Below are 22266 nucleotides of genomic sequence, written 5' to 3'. Positions count from 1 at the left end.
TATTCATTAATAAGGCTCCAGAAAATGTAGGTAAGAAAAAGAGACGATGTATCAGGAACTAAAAGGCTATAGCAACCCAACTGGCTCTCTCATGTACATCCTGAGGGGAACACTTTGTTCTTACAAATGCTCTACTGTCACCGTTATGACGTTTAGGAAAGCTACCCAAGTGCTAGTTTATGTGTTCTTCTCCCGATTTTATTTATTAGACTCTCAAGTTGGAGGCAGAAATGAAGAGTAATAACCTTTCTATATTGCTGTGTATTATTTTTGCGTTTATTATTATTATTATTTTGGCCTTTAATTTTCCTCCGACTTCTACATGGCATTTCAAAACCAACAGAGTTAGTTATAAATACTTCTTTAGCACCAGAAAATTATGTTTCTCAAAATTGCGACAGAATTGAAATACTGCAAAGGATATCTGCTATATCCGAGTCCAGTGATGTATTTTATCTGGCTGTGCCTATAAATGGTGAATGAAAAAAGAACGCCCTTTGAGCAGTGCTCAGAGAAAAGCACAGATAAAAATGTCTTTTGCCCTTAGCTCACCAGAATCGGGATTACCGGTAGTAGGAGATTAATTTCCAAATGTGTTGGGCTCCAGCAAAGTAGAAATAATTTTTTTTTACAAATATGTAAAATCTTATCTAAAAGCACTATTAAAATATTTTCTAAAACAATTTGAAAATCTTTCTGCCTAAGCTGACAACATTACTAAGTTCACTGGATAAGAAATGGAAGTTTAGGAAGGGTCAGACCTTGCTGAGAGAGATTGAGAGTCCTGGCACTTAAAGCACCTTCTTGCTTTGATTTCAGCATCCACCCAATTTGCCATCTGCTCTGTGCAAGAACACTGCTAGTTAAAATGAATGGAATGAGCAGCCTGGGTTATTCACCCCAAGTAAATCTTTGCTAACCTTGGACAATAGTATTTCTTAGCTTCTTTCTTATTTCTCATACATGAAATGTATTACACAAACATTTCCCAAGAAGCCTCCACATTACAACAAAATCCCTGGGACAAATGCGATCTCTTGTCTCCAACAATCTCTTTATTAATATTTTTAAAAGGACAGGGATCACTCATGATAATTTCTCTGTCAGTTGGCCAGTATATAAAGGTGTATAATTATCCATAGATTTGGGGGTTCTGATACTCACTGTCTCAACTCTACTCTTCTTTCTCCTTGCTTCCTTCCTTATGGGTATATCATCTTTGGTCCATATTAACAGCTCACTTTAAACCACTACTGGACAAGAGTTGACACAACAAAAGTGCTTTAAAACACTTACCTATGGAGCATTTTTTTTAACCTATGGAGTTTTTAAACACAAAGCAGTATTATGAATTTTTAGCTTCGTTGGCTTTGTGAATCTTATAGGGGGATGTAGGCATCAGAGTTGGAAAATAGATTCTGCAGTTCAGTTCAACATAACGAATATGAAATGTACGGATGTAAAGAGTACTGTGCTGATCCTACCAGGGGAGGCAGAGATAAAGCTTGAGTGAGTCCTGTCTTCCAGGAGTGGGCATTTAGTGAGGAAGAAAGATACCCACGAAACTATAATGAAAGGCACAGGCCAGTTCATATTTGAGAAAGAAATGAACAATATGCCATTGGAGCAAAGAAGATAGAATGATTATCCCTTGTTGCAGCAGGCCTCAGGGAGGAAAAGGCATTTGAGCAAAGCCTCCAGAAGACACAAAGGATTTCAAAAGGTAGAGATGGCAGCAGGGGACTTCCAGACCAGAGGACACATGGCAAACGTAGAGAATGAGAGAAGTTCAGGGCTTGTTAGAGGATTAAGGTGAATAAGCGGGGCCAAGAGACAGAAAGAGCTCAAATATTCTTTTGTCTTACTGGAGAATACTCAAAATTGTGTAACATATTATATTGCCTTCCTCATGCCTCCCTTGAAGAGAGAAGTCCTTTGCATGAAGTAAAAATGTTTGGAAAAAAAAAAGAAATGGCCCACAAATGGCACTGTGCACAACCCCAAACCAGGGACCAGTGGCTCTAAGCCCCCATTCTACTCCATCATCACTGGTTATCCTGTGTCTCTGGGAAAACCCACACATGGACAGAACTTGGGCTTTAAGATTAATCCAGCCCATGTTCACATCTTACCTGTATTCGTGCAAGCCCTGGCTCAGCCTTCAGGTCAGCTTCTTCAATTACAAAACAAAGCAAACTGCATTGTTTTAAAGTTTTTTTGTTTTGTTTTGTTTTGTTTTGTTTTGTTTTGTTTTGTTTTGTTTTCCTGAGTCTTCACATTCTTTAACCCCAGGACTCCTTGGCTATGACTGTCTGCCATCCCAGGGTCACTGAAGAATCCATGGTGACCACAGCCTCTCCCCTCAAAACTTCCGCTAAGAACCTAGTGCGCACGTTCTCCATTTCTCTGTAACTTCATACACCCTTCCTTTCTTCCGTCCTCCTTGTCTCCTTACGAATTTCTTCTTCCTGTCCTTCCCTTCATCTTCTTTTATCCCTTCCCTCCTTCCTTTTTGCCTTTTCCCTTCCCTCTCTCTTCCATCTCTTATGCTTTTCCTCTCCTTATTCTTTTTCTTTCTGCTAGTCTTTCCTTCATCTCTGTTTCCTTCCCTTTCTCTCGGTCTCCCCTGTGCTGTGATGGGTACCAGTTAGGAAGGAAGATGCAAACTGGATCTACCTTAGGTTGCTCCCAGCTTACTGAGGGAGACAGACAAGAGAACTCATAGTTACAGTATGGTGTGGCAAGTGCCATCATAACAAATAACTCCAAGCAGCCAGCTTGCCCAATCTTGGCTAATGAGTAAAGGCAACTTGGAAGAAGAAATACCTAAATTGAGACTTGAAGACCAGATGAGGGAGGGAGAAGTAGCGAGTATTCCAAGCACAGGAAAGAGTATGGGCAGAGATCCAGGTATGAGAGCAATATCTGTGGCTTTGGGCCATCTCAGCACGGTAAGAATTTCCAATGTAGGGAAGAGAATATAAGAGCTTGGTCATCAAAGGCTTTGTGCTCACGTAAAACAGATCTTACACAGTGGAGAAAGGTCCTTTGCTGTAAAGCTTGCATGTGTTTCACATAGATCGGTTATTCTGGCTACTTGTGAGGTATGGTTAGAAAGGGTAAAATGAAGTTAGGGAGACTAATTGGCAGGTCTTTGCCATAGAACAGAAGGGAAGCCACAGTGGTCTGGCCTATCAAGGCAGCAAGCATGGAGAGACATGTAAAGATATGGGAAGCTCTAAAGAACTCTAATCAATAGGATTGATGATTGCATGTGGGGAAAGGAACTGATTCTAGGGAGAAGTCAGGGTGCAAATCCATTTTATTGTTTTTAGGCAATTGGAAGAATGGCAGAGTCACTTACCAAGAGAGTAAATGGAGAAAAACTAGTCTCTATACAGAAGATATCAAGCAGCAATAGGCCTGGACCACCTCACTATTTGGTCCTCATTTAGATTTTTATATAGCACCTCAAGGCGACTGGGAATACAAGGCTTTATGGTGAGGAAGTTTACAGGTTGGACTTGATGGTAGAGGACCTGAGATTAAATCCCACACTGCCAGGCAATACTTACATATATTTAAATTGCAGACATTTAAATTGCTATAAAGCACATTTCCTCTTCTGTAAAAGAATAATATGCACATCATAAGTGTCTTGTGAGGATTAAATGAGCTTGTGTACCTAAAGCATTTACCACAGTACCAGGCGAATACAAATCAGTCAATAAATGAGAGATACATTATTGTCTATTTGCAGTTTATTGTTTTGTTTTTGTTCTGGAGGAGGAGATGACATTTTGTATAATGTTCACTGAAGGGAGAGATATGAGATTTAAGTTCTATTCCTGTTTTCGCTATTGATTCTCTTGGAGAAATTTTGTTTACTTCGCTGAGCTGTGGTTTGCCCATTTTTTTACTTATGACTGCTCCCTTCTTGTTTAACCAGGGAATAAGGCAGACAATAGAGGGAAAGTAGCATTAGTTATTCATTAAATACATTTCAAAAAGAAAAAGAAATCATGAATAAATAATATTATTACTATGAACTAAATTGGAAGTTACATAATTCTTCATTAAGGATACTGAAATAAAAAAATAGTTTCTTCACAAAGTTACTGGTCTTTCAGTTATCAGAAGGAAAGAATGTTTTCACAAGATTAATCCATTTTTCAGTTAATCTTGTGTTAATTATTTACTGAAAACTTGTTATATACCAAACACTATTATGATTAGAATTTTATTATCTTAAATGAAAGTGTCTTATACTTGAATTTATTTTATCCCCATAATCATGTTCTCTCCTGGGATTTCTAATCACATTAATGACGCTACAGTTGCTTCAGAAATGAAATAAGTATAAAAATTATTATACCTAGCATGTAGTCTGCTTGTTCATATACTAGTGTTACCTTCTAATTCATTGCAGACTCCTTCAGCACACACCTGTGACAACAATATTGTCACAAATATTCTCCTGTTCATCTCATGATCTCCTACTGCACATAGCACCAACTTCCAAATCATGGGAACTCATGATTCACATGAATTTATTGGGCACTAATTAAGATACTTGGCATATCTATGAAAATAATGAATAAGTGAGTGAATTGTAACGTGAAGTGATCTTTGGAAATCACACACTGAGCCATAAGTGAGAAGTATCTCTGTAGGGAGACTACCACCTTCTCCTAGGCAAGATTTTTTATCTTACTACAATTTAAACTTCAAGATATAGGTTTGGTTCCTCTTTTTAATAACATGGGACTAAAAATCTAATTCTCTGGGATGTATAATAAGGTTGGCGAAGAGGGTATTCTGGTCCAGAGAATATAGCTTTTTTGCCTGGTGTTTCACATAAAGATGAGAATGAAGAAAGGGAGAGAGAAAAGAGTGAATTGATATTTTATTGTCATTCACTCAATGTGCATTGTGATATGTCACAACTGATGTGGCAGTCATTGCAAAGTTGTGGTACTATGCTTTCATATGCATTCTAAAATGATTAAACATGTGGCTTAAAGAAGTTAAGCAAGAAATGTTAAATCTGGAATCTTAGTAGTTCAAATATATAAATTAAGTAATATAACCATGAAGGCCACAAACGTTATTATTTTACCTACTAAGAATGCATTATATCATTCTTGCCATTTATACCTTTAGCCAGTTTTCCACAAGTAAGTAAATAGAGCTAAACCAAATGTATGTTAGCAGATAAATTCATGGCATCTAAATGGAGAAGAACGAAAAGGTAACACCTAATATGTTTATCTTAATTTTGCTTCCTTATCTTTATAAATACCTTTTTTTGTATTTTTTAGCCCAGTATAGTAAACAGAATAATATAAATTATTCAAATAAAACTTCATAATCCTAATCTAAAAAATTCAAATGCATTGCATGTTAAAATCAAAATTGTTTTAAGTCTTAGTATTAAAACATGCTATTTACTATAGTATTATTACAACTTTTGTATCTTAATACATATACTTAATTAAATACTGAAAACAGGTAAGTTGTATTGTCAGTGTTCAAGTACATTAGCACAAGAATGGTAAGGTGATGTGAAAAGTATAAATTCCTATAATATGTGTATGCAAGGTGGTTTTTAAAACAATACATTTTCATGATTTACTCTTCTTTTGATTTATGAACACTTCCTCCTATATGTATTGTATTTACATATACATCACACTGCATAGGCATTTATAATCTAATGCATATTGACAAAGAAAATCTTATTTGATAGTGGCCAGTCCACAATAAATATTTGCTAAGCCTATTGTGTACGTGTGTGTGTGTGTGTGTGTGTGTGTATTTTTCCTCACATGTAGCTGGAGAAAAATAAATGCCAATGAATTAAAATATTTTTAAGTTTCTCTAATTCTCAAAAGATATATAAAATACTTGGAGGCAAGACAAACACATCCAGAACTAGAAGAAACAAGACAAGGTAGGCAAAATTGTGTGTTGCTGCTTGTAGACATTTCCTGAATGATAAGGAAAGAAAAATTAGCAAAGACTGGGGAAGAGAGGCCTTAATGGAATACTCCTAAAGAGATCAGTGTAAGAAATCCCAGGATTAAGGAAATAAATTAGGATACTATAAATTCAATGGGGAAGAGTCATGGTCAATACAGTTTCCTAAGGCTTTTTCTGAGTGGTATCCTGCTCAGCCTGAGTCCTATGGTAAACACTTCCCAGAGCCACTTGTGTAGATAGGGTCCAGGCTGACAACAAATCAGTATAAACTCTGGAGTCTAAGTAATAGCTCTGAGTTCCAGATTCAGCTATTTTTTTTTTATCTGGTCAAGTTAAAAGTGCATATTAAGCATCAACTATGCATAGAGTGCATCAGTAACCATTATCTATGCCAGAGTTCAAATAAAAGTTAATATGTGTGGATTTGAAAACTTGATCAATTTTTTTTCTCAATAAATATCTATTGAGTATCTACTATGTTTCAAGAAGAAGACTCTGTAAGCTCCTTGAAAGCAAGGTCCCATATCTGTCTTGGTCATTGCTGTATCCCAGAATTTCACTAGTTTGTTGACTGATACATGACAGGCATTCAATGAATAAAGTTTGAGAGATGACAAGAGACAGACTTGGGAGATAGATGTACATAAAGGCACATAAAAATAATAATTCAATATTGTAAATGCTATAGACTATGGACAAATTATGGAATGATCTAAAAAGAAATTAATTCCAGCTGGAGAAACTGTGAGAATGTCATGGAAGAAGGAGAATCTGTGAAGTGAGACTTGAACGATGGGTAGGAATTTTATTATGAACCAGGAGCAGAAAATGTACAGTCTGTACAGTCTGTTAGGAGCACAAAATGAACCCGGAAGTCAACATCCATGAGAGAGGCAGACTGGGTTGGGGGGTGAGGAACCCATCAGCAGAAGCCCCACCTCATGGGAGCAGTCACTCAGCTGGTGCTACTTCTTATTACATGGCATTGAGGAGTCTAGGTGGCCAGAATGACCAAGTTTCCAACAGAAGCCAGAAATCTGGACTGTTCTGTAAGATCTCTATGTTTTATTATTTCAATTAATTAATATTAGGAGATTTATGCTGGCCTCATGTTTGTACTTCTATTGTTACATCTTGGATAAACTAGGTTCTCTCCATTCAAGAGTTAATCTGCTCTTCACTTCAGGATTAATAGATATTCATTGAAATAATTCCTCTTGTATCATTATCTACATTTATTAATATATAAATTGCATGTTAAAAGAGTAAGCTTAAATTTGGCATCTTCTATTTTGAATGACCCTGTAAGATAAGAATTATTAGTTAACATTTTGCATTTTTGCCCTTTAAGAAAGGTTAACCATAATATTTTAAGCCTCAGTCTGCTTTTTAAACAGAACTTTGTCTTAAAACTTTTCAGAATTTAGATTTACTTGCCTTTTAGGAAGTTCTTTAATAAGCCGTTGTGTAACATAGGGATCAGTAAGTGAAGATTATATGTTAGACAAGGAGGGGCTTTCCAAAATATGATAAATAACATAAAATCTTTTAACCTTGTGTTTTGTGCACAAAGGCACCTTTAAGGGTTTCTCCAGTAAGTGCTATATTAACACAGAAGTTTAGTTAATTACAGCCACTATTCTCACGTACCTTAACCAAGTGTGAATACCAAGCAATCTCATAGTGTGCCCCTGAGCATTAATACCTAATGAAATTGGATTCCTTGTTTCCTCTAATGAGCTCATTGCTTTTCTAAATATGGTCATTGCAGGTAAATGATCAATAGCCTTGAAAATGACACCACTGTTGGATTATTTTGCCAAGAGACTCTTTTCCAGTGTAAAATGAGTATTCTCACATCTATATCTCAGGTTCCTTCCTAAGTAAGCTCATGTATAACAAGAAATACCACAATGGGCTTGTTTGTTTGTTTGTTTTAGTGTCTATTAGCAGGAACTATGGACAATCACTGTCTGATTGTAGACTTCAAATACACACAACCTAGCTCGAGTTGGAACAAACTGGATGCAGTATGTTCTTGTTAATTGAGAGACTGAATGGCAATAAGCTATGAGAAGGTCTGTTTTCTATAACAGTTCGCACCAATAATCTCTACTGTATTCATTTCCTAGGGCTGCCATAACAAATTACCAAAATTTGGTGGCTTAACACAAGAAAAATTTATTCTCTTGAAGTTCTGGAGGCCTAAGGTTTGAAATCAAGGTCTTGACAGGCCACACTCCTTCTGAAGGTTCTATGGGAGAATCCATCCCTTGCGTCTTCCAGCTTCTAGTGGCTATTGGCATTCCTTGATTTATGGCCACATCACTTCAATCTCTGCCTCTGTGGTCACATCACCTTCTGCTCTACGTGTCTTTCACCAAGACACTTGTCTTCAGATTTGGGGCCCACCTTAATAATCCAAGGTCTCCTTAGCTCAAGATCCTTAGCTTTATAAAATATGCAAAGTCCCTTTTTCCAAATAAGGTCACATCCATAGGTTCTGGGGCTTAGGACATGGACATCTTTTGAGGGGCCATCATCCAACCCATTATGTCTACCTTTCTTCTGTTATATTACTGTTAGTCATGTTGAACACAGACACTACTGAGGTTGTTATAATGTTTAAGTACTTTACTAAGATCATTTATGAGCAAATCATTTATATCATGTGTTTGTAATTTTAAATTCTTCTAACTCTCCTTGCACCATCTCCTTTATACCAATACGATTGAGGCTCAAAAAAGGTAAGATCTTGCCCAAGGATACAACACACCTAATAATAAGTATCAACTTAGATTTAAAGTCTGTACTTTCTTAACGTAACTTAAATCACATCCACATCTAACTTGAGATGTCCATGTCCTTATTTAGAAACTGATAAGAAATTGATAAGTCAGATTTCACAAGGTAGACCTTCTCAGTTAAATTTCTGGTCCCTGTGATTCCTTAGGCAGATAATATTCCCAAATTCCAAAATATCCCTTCATATGTAACCTTAGGAAGAGTAAGCCAAAGTGAGGCTCTGTAGACTAGTAGCCACACGATGATATTAAAGTTAGGGCTGAACACGTCCCTCAAAGCTGTCTTCCAATTTCCAATGCTAGCCTGAAATGGATTTAGAATTTTTTAAGTGGGTTTTAAGTATCCTGCAGTGCCACACAGACTGCTGTATTGGAGTCCTATCTCCTCCACTTACTCACTAGGAGAGTTACTTTCTTGGGTTTATCACTTACCTTTCCCAGGTCTCATTCTCCTTATTTGTAAGATAACTGATAATAATTGATATCTCACAAGATCCTTTAAGAAATAACTGAGATTATAATATCCTTAAATAGTAACTGCTTCATAGTATAGACTTGATGTAGATTTTTAAAATTATTGCCAATTAGGAATATTTTATATGTAAAGTGATAATGGAAGCACAACGTTGAAATTTGTGGTGGAGTGGCAAGTGGTACAGTTGTATTTGGCTCACAACAAAGCTTTGAGGCAGAATGTGGGGCAGAGAGTTTCAAAGCACAGATATTCCCAGATATGATTTGCTTTTGCAGATCAAAGTGTTTTATGTTCCTTCCTTTCTTCTTCATACCAGTTATGATCTCCCAGCTTTTTCATTTCTCTTCCCGCTTTATTTATTCTTTCTTTAAGGAAAAATTTAAGTTTTTATTTTCCAAGATAATTCTTGGTTAAATTTTACTAAACTATTCCCAGAATTCCTAGGTAATGTGAATCTGTAATTGAGTCAAGACAAACAGTCATATTAGCTCTGCTCCATATGCATGAGCTGTGTCAAGAATATTTGAAACTCTTTTCTGTTGGCATGTTTACAGTTTTAAGAAATCTATTGTGACTTGCAGCTTATAGAAAAAGTAGGGAAAGGCTCAGGTCACTGGTATCTTTTAACTCTAGGTGGACACTTAGAATCACCTGCACAGAGTTTCTAAGGAAGAATGGTTTGCAACCATCAGGTTGAATGAAGTTAAGGCTCAGTTTGCTCCTATCCATATCATAGCTCAAATCCTTGTAGTGTGTCAGTGGGGCAAGGAGGAAGAAGTTGTGCATCTTTAGATTTCATGTATTGTTTTCCTTAGTTGTAGCTTTCTTTGGCAATTATTGTGAGTTTATGAACCTCGTATATAATAACAGTTTTCTTCATGGAATTCATTGTTTATGATGGGCAAAAATTAATGTACATTCTTAACAGACTCAGGATGTCAACAGTTATCATCCGTTGTTATGTGATTTTTAAAATTTTTTTCTTTTTTGATGATCAAATGTCAGCACAGGAAAGCGAAATGAATTGCCTCCATGTAAAACTACGACTCCATGATGGAACCAGCCATAACCATTTGCATATACGTAATTGTGATTTTACCTATGTTAGGTACCACTCCTTCCTACCCCCTGCCCCCCATCAGGAAGTGAATTCATTTCCTGGTGGAGAAAGCCTTCAGTCGTTAGTGCTTAAGGGAAAATACTCTAAAATGCATTGTGTTTGTTGCAAATGAAATTCTGGTCACGCTTACAACCACTGTACTTTACTATCAAAAGCACAACAGTCAAAGATTTCCTTTGATCGAGGGGAACTGAAGTGTGTCTGCGTTGAGTTGTTTCACACAGTGTCTTCTCCAACATCTAGGTGAGCACAAAATGCCGAGGCCTCTGGTGGGAGTGTGTCACGAATGCTTTTGATGGGATTCGCACCTGTGATGAGTACGATTCTATACTTGCCGAACACCCCCGTATGTATACCTTAGATGACACCTTGCCAGGGAGGGGCTACCAAGCAACGCTGAACTTGGGTTTCCATTGTGTGTTTTTGTTTTGTTTTGTTTTAAGGATTTTACTTATTTGAGAGAGAGAGAGATAGCATGAGCAGAGGGGAGAGGGAGAAGCAGGCTCCCCACTGAGCTGGGAGCCCCAGGTGGGGTCGACCTCAGGACCCCAGGATCATGACCTGAGCTGAAGGCAGACAACCGACTGAGCCACCCAGGCACCCCTGTGTGTGTTTTTTCTACATTACTATTGTCAAGTTGTGTCTAATTTTAAATGTGTTTCCATTAGAAATTTATTTTGGAAATGTGAATTGAAACATTTTGAGCTCATTTTATCATGTTCCATGTATTTATACATTCCTTCAGTGTAAAAATATAATTTATTCATCTCTGCTCCCCCAAAGAGCCTGGAAGAGCATCTTATACACAGTAGACTTAAACATTTTTTAAATTGAAATGAATTCTTCAGGGTGCTGTGATTCAAGGATTAGAATCGACAGATTAGACGAAAAGTATTTCGGAGATGTCTTTTAGCTGTGACATAAGTCAAATAGATTTACAGTAATTCAACTGGAGGTTTGCTGAGAAAGAGAGAAGGTGGAAGTAGACGGGCAGAGGCAGACAGAAAAACACATGGAGATAGGTAGGCAAAGACAGACACACAGACAGGAATTAGGGAATGAAGAAAATCTGTGTAGGTGATGACACATGGTTTGCAGGAATGGTAAAGCCAGCTCCGTCATCTTCCTGACCTTTAGGCTTAAAGTTTAGAGGTGTTAGCAAGGCCCACGTTTCCATGAATAAAGAGATTTCATAGATTAAAAAAAGTTATTATTGATTCTCTCAGTTTTTCTCCATAGCATTTTTTTAAAATTTATTTAGAACATCCAATCATGCCAAGAAATAGCGGTTCTGTTCTTAAAGCCAATTGGTTTTGGTCTCTTTCAAAGCCGATGATGGGGTGCAGTAGGGAACAGCAACTTCTTTTCTCAAGATAAATGAAAAGCAAACCCTCGGAATGTGACTTTTCCCCTGGACAGCTATTTCAGTCCAGGGATAAGCACTTAAAAGGAGCAGTGGTCTAAAAACATCCGCTATTCAGGATTTGAGTGTTTTTTAACTTAATTCCTAAGGCCCATATTTCATTTTTTTAAGGCCTCTTAATTCTTTCTCTTTTTCCCTCCTTATGCTAACCTAATTCTACCTACAAAGAAGCACGATTTGGTCAGCAGGAATGTAAATTTATGTGGACACTAGACTATTCCAGAAATGTAGTGTGATGATGAGAGTGGAGGAAAAAAAAGATAAAATACTTCAAACTTCTAAATACTGTTATGTACATTTATGCAATAATAACAGAAAATCTCCCAGAAGCTTACTGCACAGAGAAAATTGCTGTTTATATTTTAATATTTCTTTTTTAATCATTTGCCTATACGGTCTCACATTTTAAAATCTATTCTTACCTATTATTTTCAAACACTATCCTAAAGATTCATTACTTTTATTTTAAAAATTCTATCCTATGTTTAGAGACAACAGAGATGAAAATGCATTCTAAGAAAATGACATAATTATACCCTCTAAGTTAGCATATTACTTATGACATTTTATTTTTAGTCTTTGATATCTTTTATAGAATCACAATTAGATAACCTTTTCCATGGTCCTATAGACCCACAATTAGATAACCTTTTCCATGGTCCTATAGACCTATACAGACTCAGACAATTTTTTTTAGGACTCTTGTTGAATAACCCCTCCCCAAATCAGAATATTTAACATTATTCTAGCAGCCAGATCTCAGATAATTCCCAATAAGAAATTCCCAGAAAGAAATTCCTGACTGGTTAGCATTAGCCATCTCCCTGCAGAGCTGCCGTCTTGGATCTGGGCTGGACATGGGGTTGATTGGATGACACCATAGGCATGACTCCAAGGGTCCTACAGAGCATCAGAAATCATACTCTGGGGGTCCCTGGATGGCTCAGTCAGTTAAAGGTTGGATCCTTGGCGAAGGCTCAGGTCTTGATCTTAGGGTGGTGGGACTGAGCCTCGTATCAGGCTCTAAGCCCAGCGAGGAGTGTGTTCAAGTTTCTCTGTCCCTCTTCTTCTGCCTTCCCTCGTTCTCTCTCTCTCAAACAAATAAATATATAAATCTTAAAAAAAAAAAAATCACACTCCATGTGGTAGTGAGGGTTGGAGAGGGGAAAACCAGGGCCATGATATTAAGGCATCCCGTTCAGGTGGAAATTCTGGCCTTGTTTGACACAGGTTCCAAAAGGGGACTTAAAAATATTTAAGGAAGGCACTCCAAATTGAGAGACTTCTTGGCTTGGGCTGCCGAGTTGGAGACCCGCTTGAATGTGTTACTTGAGGTTCAAGAAGATTGTTGAAATGTGAAAACTGATACCACTTAGTTACACATTTTTCTCCTTCCTGAATTTTGAGAAAAATGGATGTCAGATTTGGCCTAAATTAGAAAGTTAGGTCTAAGTATTTTGAAATAATGCCACATTTTAAGATCTTAAATAATCACCTATTGATTAGGTAGAATGTGGGGTGCTGGGTGGCTCAGTCAGGTAAGTGATCAACTCTTGATCTCAGCTCAGGTCTTGATCTCAGGGTTGTGAGTTCAAGCCCCATGTTGGGCTCTACACTGGGCATGAAGCCTACTTAAAAAAAAAAAAAAATCAGAAGCTGATTTTATGCATTGATTTACTCTCTTAAATGGATTATAGAAGTGCTTTTTTATTTAAATAAAATGGCCACATTTTACAAGCAAACTATTACTAAATAAGCCTTAAATGTATCTCACCATTGAGGAAAAATTATTTAAAATACAAGGAGACCCCAATCACTATGAAAATAAAACAAAGAAAATACTGTATCATTAGATGGCTAAAATAAAAGTAGCATTGACATCAGATAATTAACCCTCCATTTGAAACAAAATGTTCCTATTTTTAATTTAGCATAACTGGAATTCATAGCTCAAGAGGTTTTCATAGTTGAGAATGCTTCCACTGCAGAGAGTGATTGTTACTATTTCATTTTGTTTACCTGATATCTTCTTCCTTGGACCTTCTACCATATATTCCCATATGGCTATAGTTTTCAGTTTTGCTCAGTTGGCAGTGCAAGGTTAAAGGGTTAATATGAAATGTTGGCCAAGATTCACCACCTAAGCAATGAAAGAGAATATGATCTGGTTTCTGCACATAGTTTTCTACTATATAACAGAAGTTCCTTCTCCTTCTAAAAACCTGCTAATGGCTCCCACCAGCCTGAATTGGCAAGTGACATCTTGAAATATTTTATCCTACTCCTCGATATCAAATTTTAACCAGTTATAATAAATATATTTTTCAATAGAACTTCAAACAAATGTAGTGATCATTAAGTTCTTAAATGTTTATTGGGGTAAGTTCTGCAGAACAGATACTCTACTTTCAATTCAATATTCACCTATAATACTTGTGAACAAGATTTATTCCCAAACAGAAAACAAACAAGGAAACAGTTACTTAGTCTTCACTATATGCCAGGCATTTTCCTGGGGGGGCCATCAAGACTAAGTAATAATTCGTGCTTAAACAAATAATCATATCAATAATCATCTCATGATATTTTTGCATTTTATGAAAACATTCCACATTCACACAAATTTGAAGTCTAATTCTTTCAGTGGGCATATATTAATATATGTGAGTATCTGTTTTGGGGTGTACCTCTGTACCTTAACATGTTTCCTTCCTCTGACCATGATGTAACCACATGCCCTGATCTTCTAGTGAAGCTGGTGGTAACTCGGGCATTGATGATTACTGCAGATATTCTAGCTGGATTTGGATTCATCACCCTGCTTCTTGGTCTCGACTGTGTGAAATTCCTCCCTGATGAGCCATACATCAAAGTCCGCATCTGCTTTGTTGCTGGAACCATGTTACTAATAGCAGGTACTCTCTGCACTAGTGATGGGGGTAGGGATGCTCATCTGTGATCTTGAGATGAAGAGAAGGGTGTTTGTTGTCAAGAAGTTCATTTTAGGAACATATGTGACTTGTTTTTCTAGTTTGAAGGACCAAAGAGCACATCCACCAACCTTACTTTCTTCAGCTGTGGAATCAGATAATTGATTTTTGATAATATCCCAGATCAAAGTTTATTGAAGTCCTCAAATTACTTTTTAAAAAATCATGTAATGCTTTAAAATTTTCAAATAATTTATTTTTTTATTATTCACGAAGTTAAGTCCCAAAGTAAGTCCCAAACCACCACTTCCTTTCTTGTACCCACTCCCACCACTTCTTTTTAGCAATGAACTAAATAGTGCCAAGTCCTATGTGAGACTTTTCTCATGTGCCAAGCCATTTATTTGATCATAAATGTAACAATAAGCAGATTATCTCCCTACTTAAGAACTAGATGGATAAATGGAGTCCTGAAGGCTAATAAATCAAGCATGACTAATAAACAGTCAAAAAGCACTTTACATGGTGTTTATTGATGAAAGAGCAAAAGTGATATTTCATGCAGGTCTGTCATTAAACTCACTTTAGTCTTCCTCTGTCACAACATGATGTCTTCTTAGGATCCTAATGCAAGTTGGGAAAAAAATACACTGTTGAAGCACTCAAAGTGCAGGAAGATAAAAAACCAATGAGCATACCCCCTCAGAGGAAAAAAAAAATCATTTTTTTTTCTTGATGGTAGCAACCAAAAATTAGCAAAGCAAATGTAACTGGGAACTTCATCAGGCAGTACAAGATGAAGAGATAAAGATTTTAATTTAAAAAAATTTTTTTTTTTTTTTACTTATGATAGTCACAGAGAGAGAGAGAGAGAGACAGGCAGAGACATAGGCAGAGGGTGAAGCAGGCTCCATGCAGGGAGCCCGACGTGGGACTCGATCCCAGGTCTCCAGGATCGTGCCCTGGGCCAAAGGCAGGCGCCAAGCCAAACCGCTGCGCCACCCAGGGATCCCGAGATAAAGATTTTAGATAAAAAGTGCTTGTAGGCGTACCTGGCTGGCGCAGTCGGTAGAGCATGTGATCTTGACCTTGGAGTGGTGAGTTGGAGCCCTACCTTGGTGTTAGAATTTACTTAAAAAAATAAAAACAAACACTTGGAGATAAATGTGTGATATGTGAGCTTAGGCCAAGTTACTTAACTGGTCTCCTTTTCTTGATCTGCAAAATAAGGTGAATCCCCAGTAATAAAATCTACTCAATTGCTGTCATGAAGATCCAGTGTGGGTAGAGTAAGCCCATAGCAGAGAGCCTAACGCATCATGCACTCAAAACGAGGGGCCTTCCTGAAGTTTTACACACACACAGAGTCAAGGCCTGATGATCCTCAGGCTGTATTAAAAAGTCACAAGAACTTAGTAAGTTTTCCTTTTTAAGACGTTTATTCTCATGTCCAGCCTAGTGATAACATTTTGTATGTATTACTGTGTCTTATTGAACAAATTTAAACACCATGTAATGCTATACATTTTTGCTCCAGAATACTTTGGAATATCACCAGATTCACCATTTTTGATAAAAAACAACAACAAAGCAAACTAAATTAAAAACAAAAACAAAGAAACAATGAGTTGCTGGGAAAAAAAATCCCTGCAGGAATGGATTAAGAAATGACAAAAGTAAATTTCCAGAGATGGCCAAAGGCTTGGAACCATCATTTGAAATTAGTATGCCATATATATTTATATAAAATAATACTTTTATTTATAAAATACTAAAGCCATCTTAAACTTCTAGATTACAATATTATAAAAAATATGTAGCAATTTATACCCTGTTACCTGAAGGTTATAGGTTCATGATCCGGTCCTTCTTAAACTTCTTGCATTAAACAATTGGGAAAAGAATGCAATGAAATGCTGAACACCATTTTTACATAACCTTTGGTCCCATAGTTCCTCACCTTTTTTTCCTTGCCTCTAAGCAATGATGTGCAGTTTATATGTTTAAATGTGAGAGGACTCTATTGGTATCATTTCAAGCCAGTCAAATTGAAAGATGGACTAAATTTCTTAATTTACTCTTACATGGTCTGGGGATGGTAGATAAGAATTTATTTTTTATATTTATTTTTTAAAGATTTTATTTATTTATTCATGAGAGACACAGGGAGAGGCAGAGACACAGGCAGAGGGAGAAACTGGCTCCCTGCAGGGCCTAAGATCATGCCCTGGGCCAAAGGCTCTACTACTGAGCCATCCAGGAGTCCCAAGAATTAATTTTAAAATAAAGACAGTTTTTACTTCATTTATTTGTTTTTTGACCCAAACACACTAAAGCTATTGACTTCAAAAACATAGTTTCCTTATGGGTGCTGATTATGTAGCTAATACAGCTTTAACTGTGGGTCTAGGTGGGGGGGCAGAGCATCATAGAATATTCTTAAAGATATGTGTATTTAATTAGAAAATCAGTAGAAAAAAAAAAAAGAGAAAAAAAAAAAAGGAAAAAAAAAAAAAGAAAATCAGTAGAGAATGAACATATGCTGCGTATTATGTGTCTTCGATTTAGTGTTCTTTCCTTTTTCATATTTTTTTTTACACAGCACTTAAAATATTGGAAAGAGGAAAAATAAAGAAAACCACAGTGATCATTTTAGGTTCAAACAAACAGAGAAACACTGCACTGTTTACTCTGTACATAAACTGATATATAGTTTGGAAGAAATACACAATAGGAAGCAAAAGGAAGACATAGAAGAGGTATACAAAATTTGAGTTGTCCTTGAAACCATCGCATCACTATTACCCCTCTAAATTATGCCATGCATTTTGGGTAGCAGCTATATCTCTTTGAATTTAAATTTGAAAAGGCCTGCATTATTTTTAGCAACTTTCCTTTCTTTCAGGTGCCCCAGGAATCATTGGTTCAGTGTGGTATGCGGTTGATGTTTATGTGGAACGTTCTTCTTTGGTTTTGCACAATATATTTCTTGGCATCCAATATAAATTTGGTTGGTCTTGTTGGCTTGGAATGGCTGGGTCCCTGGGTTGCTTTTTGGCTGGTGCTGTCCTGACATGCTGCTTATACCTCTTCAAAGGTAAGAACAAAAAAAATAGCATACTTCCTTGTCTCCTGTAACAATCTGCCCAGCCTGGTGGAAACATCTTACTAGCACAAAATAATGTTGCATACTTGATCCCTACCTATTAAAAAAATGACACACTAAAAATTTCTGTTGTTCAAGAACAAATGATTCGCAATATTTAAGCCTTATTACCTTGTTAGTGTTATTTTGGGAGAAACAAACAAACAAACCCACAGTTATAGCTCTATCCCTTCTAAATATATAATGATGATTTCAATGTGTTCATGATTTCATATATATATATGATATATATATATATGTATCTTCATTCAATCTACTAAATTTGTACCTAGTGTTAAATATATAGACTGAAATCCAAGTCAAATATTTGTTGTTAAAAATGTAATGTGTAATTATTGGGTTTTTAAAAATATAACTTAAAAAGCAAGAGAATCCATCTCTTCATCAGAAAGAAAAGAAGGAAAGAAAGGAAGGAAGGAACAAAGGGATGAAGGAAAAGAGATACAAAGAAAGAAAGAGAGAAAGAATAGGAAATTACCTAAGTTTTCTATCTAAAAATAACTTCCGAGTTGAAAATCTCAGATTTTCTTCTAGGGTTCTTCTTAGGAGATTCCTTCTTAGAATATTTATATTCTTGCCTCTTTATGAGAAGAATGTGTAAAATGACATTTTCTCCCCAAAGTTTGCTGAGTCTTAATTATTTTTATATCACTACATTTATCTCTTTCCAACAGATGTTGGACCTGAGAGGAATTATCCATATTCCATGAGGAAAGCCTATTCAACAGCAGCTGCTTCCATGGCCAAGTCATACGCGGCCCCTCGGACAGAGACCGCCAAAATGTATGCTGTGGACACGAGGGTGTAAAGTGCCACTAGTCAGTCTGCGTGTATGTTACTGAAATCATCAATCAATGCTCAATATGCTCGGGTTAATCCAGGAACATTTATTTAGACCTCATGTTTGTTCACCTAAATTAATTGCTCAGCTTAATCAAGAAGTTTGATTCTGGTATCACTGCTACTTTTCTGTTATTGTTATATTCCCCCCTCCTTTCTACCCTCCTGTTGCACATGCCCACACACACTTTCCCTGTATTTTCAGATAAGGTTGCTAGGATCTACCAATGTTTGTTTGTGATTTCTATACTGCTCTTAGAGATTGTGACATGGTGATATTCAAGTAAAATGACACTTTAAGACTAGAAAGCAACCTTTGAAAGAGGCCAGAGATTCTAATCTTTAAAGGAATTGACAGTCTCTTAGCTCCTTCGCTGGCTTTTTGATTCATTCTTTGTGTTCTCATTCGAGTGAGTTATTTGCTAACTTGGAAAAAGATGATTCTTCCAAATTTAAACTGGTATATCAAACCCTACCATTACTCTGACTCTATTAAAATAGAAAAAAAATTAAAATAACAGTTTTATATACCAGCCACTGGTGGAACCTAAAGATAAGAAGTTTCTTCCCCTCCACACTTGGAATGTCAAAAGCCACTGCTAAATTAATACCAGAGCAGTGGTGGCTCTCTTTCTCATTAACAACATAAGAGATCTGTGTATTATTTTATCATTGCTGTAAACTTGCTTATAAATTGCTAAATTGTTAGACCTCTGCAGCAATAGCTAAACCAGGAAGTTCATTCAATTCATTTATTGATTGGACATTCAAAAATGTTTCAAGAATGCACCATATTAGAATTCATTGATTCAGGCGTCCTCACACCACTGTATCCTCAGCACCCAGCAAAATATCTGACAGATGTTAACATTTGACAAATAGTTTTTGATTGGAAGAAATAAAGGCTCACAACTCTTTACTGAAAATAGGATCAATTTTTCTCATAAAATGTGTACTTTTTAGAAAAAATAGAACTATATGTTTAATTATACACTTAAAAAATCAGTGAATGATTGCTAATGGAGAGTTTAGTCATATTCATAATGTAATCATCTTAAATTTTTAAATGATAGGGTTTTTTAAAAGTTACATAATTTAATCTCGGGTTTTCTGATTTCTCGTAAATCACATGAATAGCATAAATACTCCTGCAGTACCTTAACAGACTATCCACTGAACTAGAAATTAGTTCTTTGGAAAATAGAGATTTAGTTGTGACTTTCCAAAGACCCCCAAAAGAAGTGTTTTAAAATTAGAGTTAAAATCATGTGAAAATGAGATGAGGAAAGCCTAATATGTGTATTTATTTTGTTGAGAATGGTGTTCATGACTTCACATGGTATCTGTCTACCAGTATTCTCAGGAGAAATTCTAATCGGATCTTAGAATTAAAAGTAACTGATTCACTTTTATTTCATGGATATTACTAACCATGTAATTGATATTTAAAAAATTATTTGTAGATCATGTTTACTTGTTATACTGGTATTATTTTATGTAGCTTAAAACCTCTTTTGTATTGTTCTTTTTTCACAACCTTGGTTTTTAACATTTTTATTTCCACTTTTATGATATGTTGTCTGTCATGTTTTATATATTCTAATAAGTCTCTTGAAATTATTGGGAAAAGCAGGGTAAAATTAATGAAATAACTCACTAGATTTTAGAGATATAAATTTTCCTTCCTTCAAGACTTCTTTTGTATGAGGAAATATTTCAGAGGATTCTGGTGATAACTGACATCGTGAATGTTTTGAAATTTTTCTCAATAAAAATGTTCCATATATCCTGGGAGATATGTTAAGTTTTTTAAAAAAATTATTTGGGAATGTTTATTCCTCATTCACTATTATTTAATGAAGCCTCCCAAAATAAAGCATAACAAAAAATACATTTTGTATAGCAACTAGTGACAACAGAAGGAATATTAAATAGTGAAGATGTAATAATTGGCATGATGGCAACTCAACATGCCCAGAAAGAAGAATTAAGGTACGCCCAAGGTATACACATAAGATTACTAGGTTGAAATATTGAAATAGCTCACTAAATTCTGGATGCCAAAATTTGATCATATCCTGTTACTTGCAACAAGAAAAAATAAAATGTAAAAAATTACAATTTTCTTTGTTTCTTTTCATTAACTCTTACTTTCCAATATCATGTTTTTAATTGAAATTAGACTTTTGTTGCTATAGATGTTTTATATGTGCATTGTAGAAAGTTGAAGAACAAAAATAATTAAAAAGGCATCTTCCATATTTTACAGTAAGGCGCCATGTTCTCTCTATCAAGAGCATCATTATTCCTAAAACCTCATTCAATATCTGCATATCCTTCTAGATAATCTATATTTATACACATATATGCAAAGACACACATATGCATATATTTCTTTTTAAGAGATAATTTCACGTATGTTGCTTTGTAAGCTACTTTTTTCCCAGTAATATCTCTGCCTTTTTGTAGCAAAAATTTTTCATTTATATCTAATTACCCATGTTGAAATTTCCCTAAGTATTTCAAAATGCACTAGACAGCTGGCTGGTCCAAACCAGAATCTGCATTTCTCTTGTTGTTATGCCCCTTAAATCTCTTTAATTCACTGACCCTGAAAAAAAAAATAAAACAAGGGTACAAGTTTTCTTTAATTTTATTCTACCTTTTGGATTTAGTTTGGTGATGTTATTTAGCTTGTTTCTCTATGCCTTGTATTTCCAGCAAATTTAAATTTAAATTTAGAGACTTGATGGGCTCAAATTAAAAAGTTTTTAGAACACACTATAGTGATGTGATAGCATATATGGAGACTTAATATCTCGTTGATTCAGCCTCAATTATGCTAAAATTGTTCACTGGATTAGGGTGATGGCAATCTAATCCATCCATTCTTCAGTTATATATATTTGTCCTTTAGTGACAAAAACAAGTGATTTTGGAAACTGTAGGAATATTCCATTCTCCATCAACTGTAATAATAATTTTAAAATAACACCTTTAACAATTGAGAATCCTTATCTGAATCAATAATTGGTTAGGGTTTCTAGAAGGATGATTCTCTAATTATATTTTATTTACAACTGCAGTAGAAATTTGTAAAATAAGCCTACCTCTCCTCACTTTAGTCTGTGTAGTTACCATAACCAATCTGCAGAAGAGGAAGATTTTCAACAAAAACAAGTGAGGAAAAAGAATTCTATACAAAGAACAATGTGCACAGAGGATCAAAAAAAAGACCACTGATGTGCTAAAGAAGACAAACAGTTCCATGCTCTTAGAGCATAACTGGGAGGAGGAGGTTTTGATATTCACAAATTATTTTAAAATGAAAAATACAAAAAGATAACATTTCCCCCTCTTTCTAAGTTAGGAAAATCGAAGGGAAGATATTTGCTAAAAACTCTCAGTGCCATCATTAGATATACAACCCATATATAGAAGGTGCTAGTTTTATTTGGCCTGGTTTCCTTAATACAGTCAGCTTCTTGGAGGAATCATCTATGCAGCAAAGTCTTATTAAGACAGT

At 35.7% G+C, this 22266-nt stretch overlaps 1 protein-coding gene across 4 annotated transcripts in view; it reads left to right on the top strand.

The window, feature by feature from the left end:
• The window catches only part of CLDN16 (claudin 16), a 73838-nt gene extending 52874 nt beyond the window's left edge, over positions 1-20964 (top strand). For 2 of the 4 annotated variants that reach the window (XM_041731428.1, XM_041731427.1), the window contains 4 exons: positions 10625-10727; positions 14555-14719; positions 17640-17831; positions 18575-20964. In XM_041731428.1, the coding sequence (XP_041587362.1) occupies positions 10625-10727; positions 14555-14719; positions 17640-17831; positions 18575-18708 (594 nt within the window). In that variant the 3' untranslated portion in view covers positions 18709-20964. Of the gene's footprint in view, positions 1-6942; positions 7032-10624; positions 10728-14554; positions 14720-17639; positions 17832-18574 lie in introns of those variants that run through there. The other 2 variants (XM_041731430.1, XM_041731429.1) reach the window with 2 other exon arrangements.
• The last annotated feature ends 1302 nt before the right edge of the window (positions 20965-22266 follow it).

This window comes from Vulpes lagopus, chromosome 17, assembly GCF_018345385.1.
Source record: "Vulpes lagopus strain Blue_001 chromosome 17, ASM1834538v1, whole genome shotgun sequence".
NCBI classification, from domain to species: Eukaryota; Metazoa; Chordata; class Mammalia; order Carnivora; family Canidae; genus Vulpes; species Vulpes lagopus.
The sequence above is the reverse complement of the archived record's forward strand: the minus strand, read 5'-3'. Positions and strand labels throughout refer to the sequence as shown.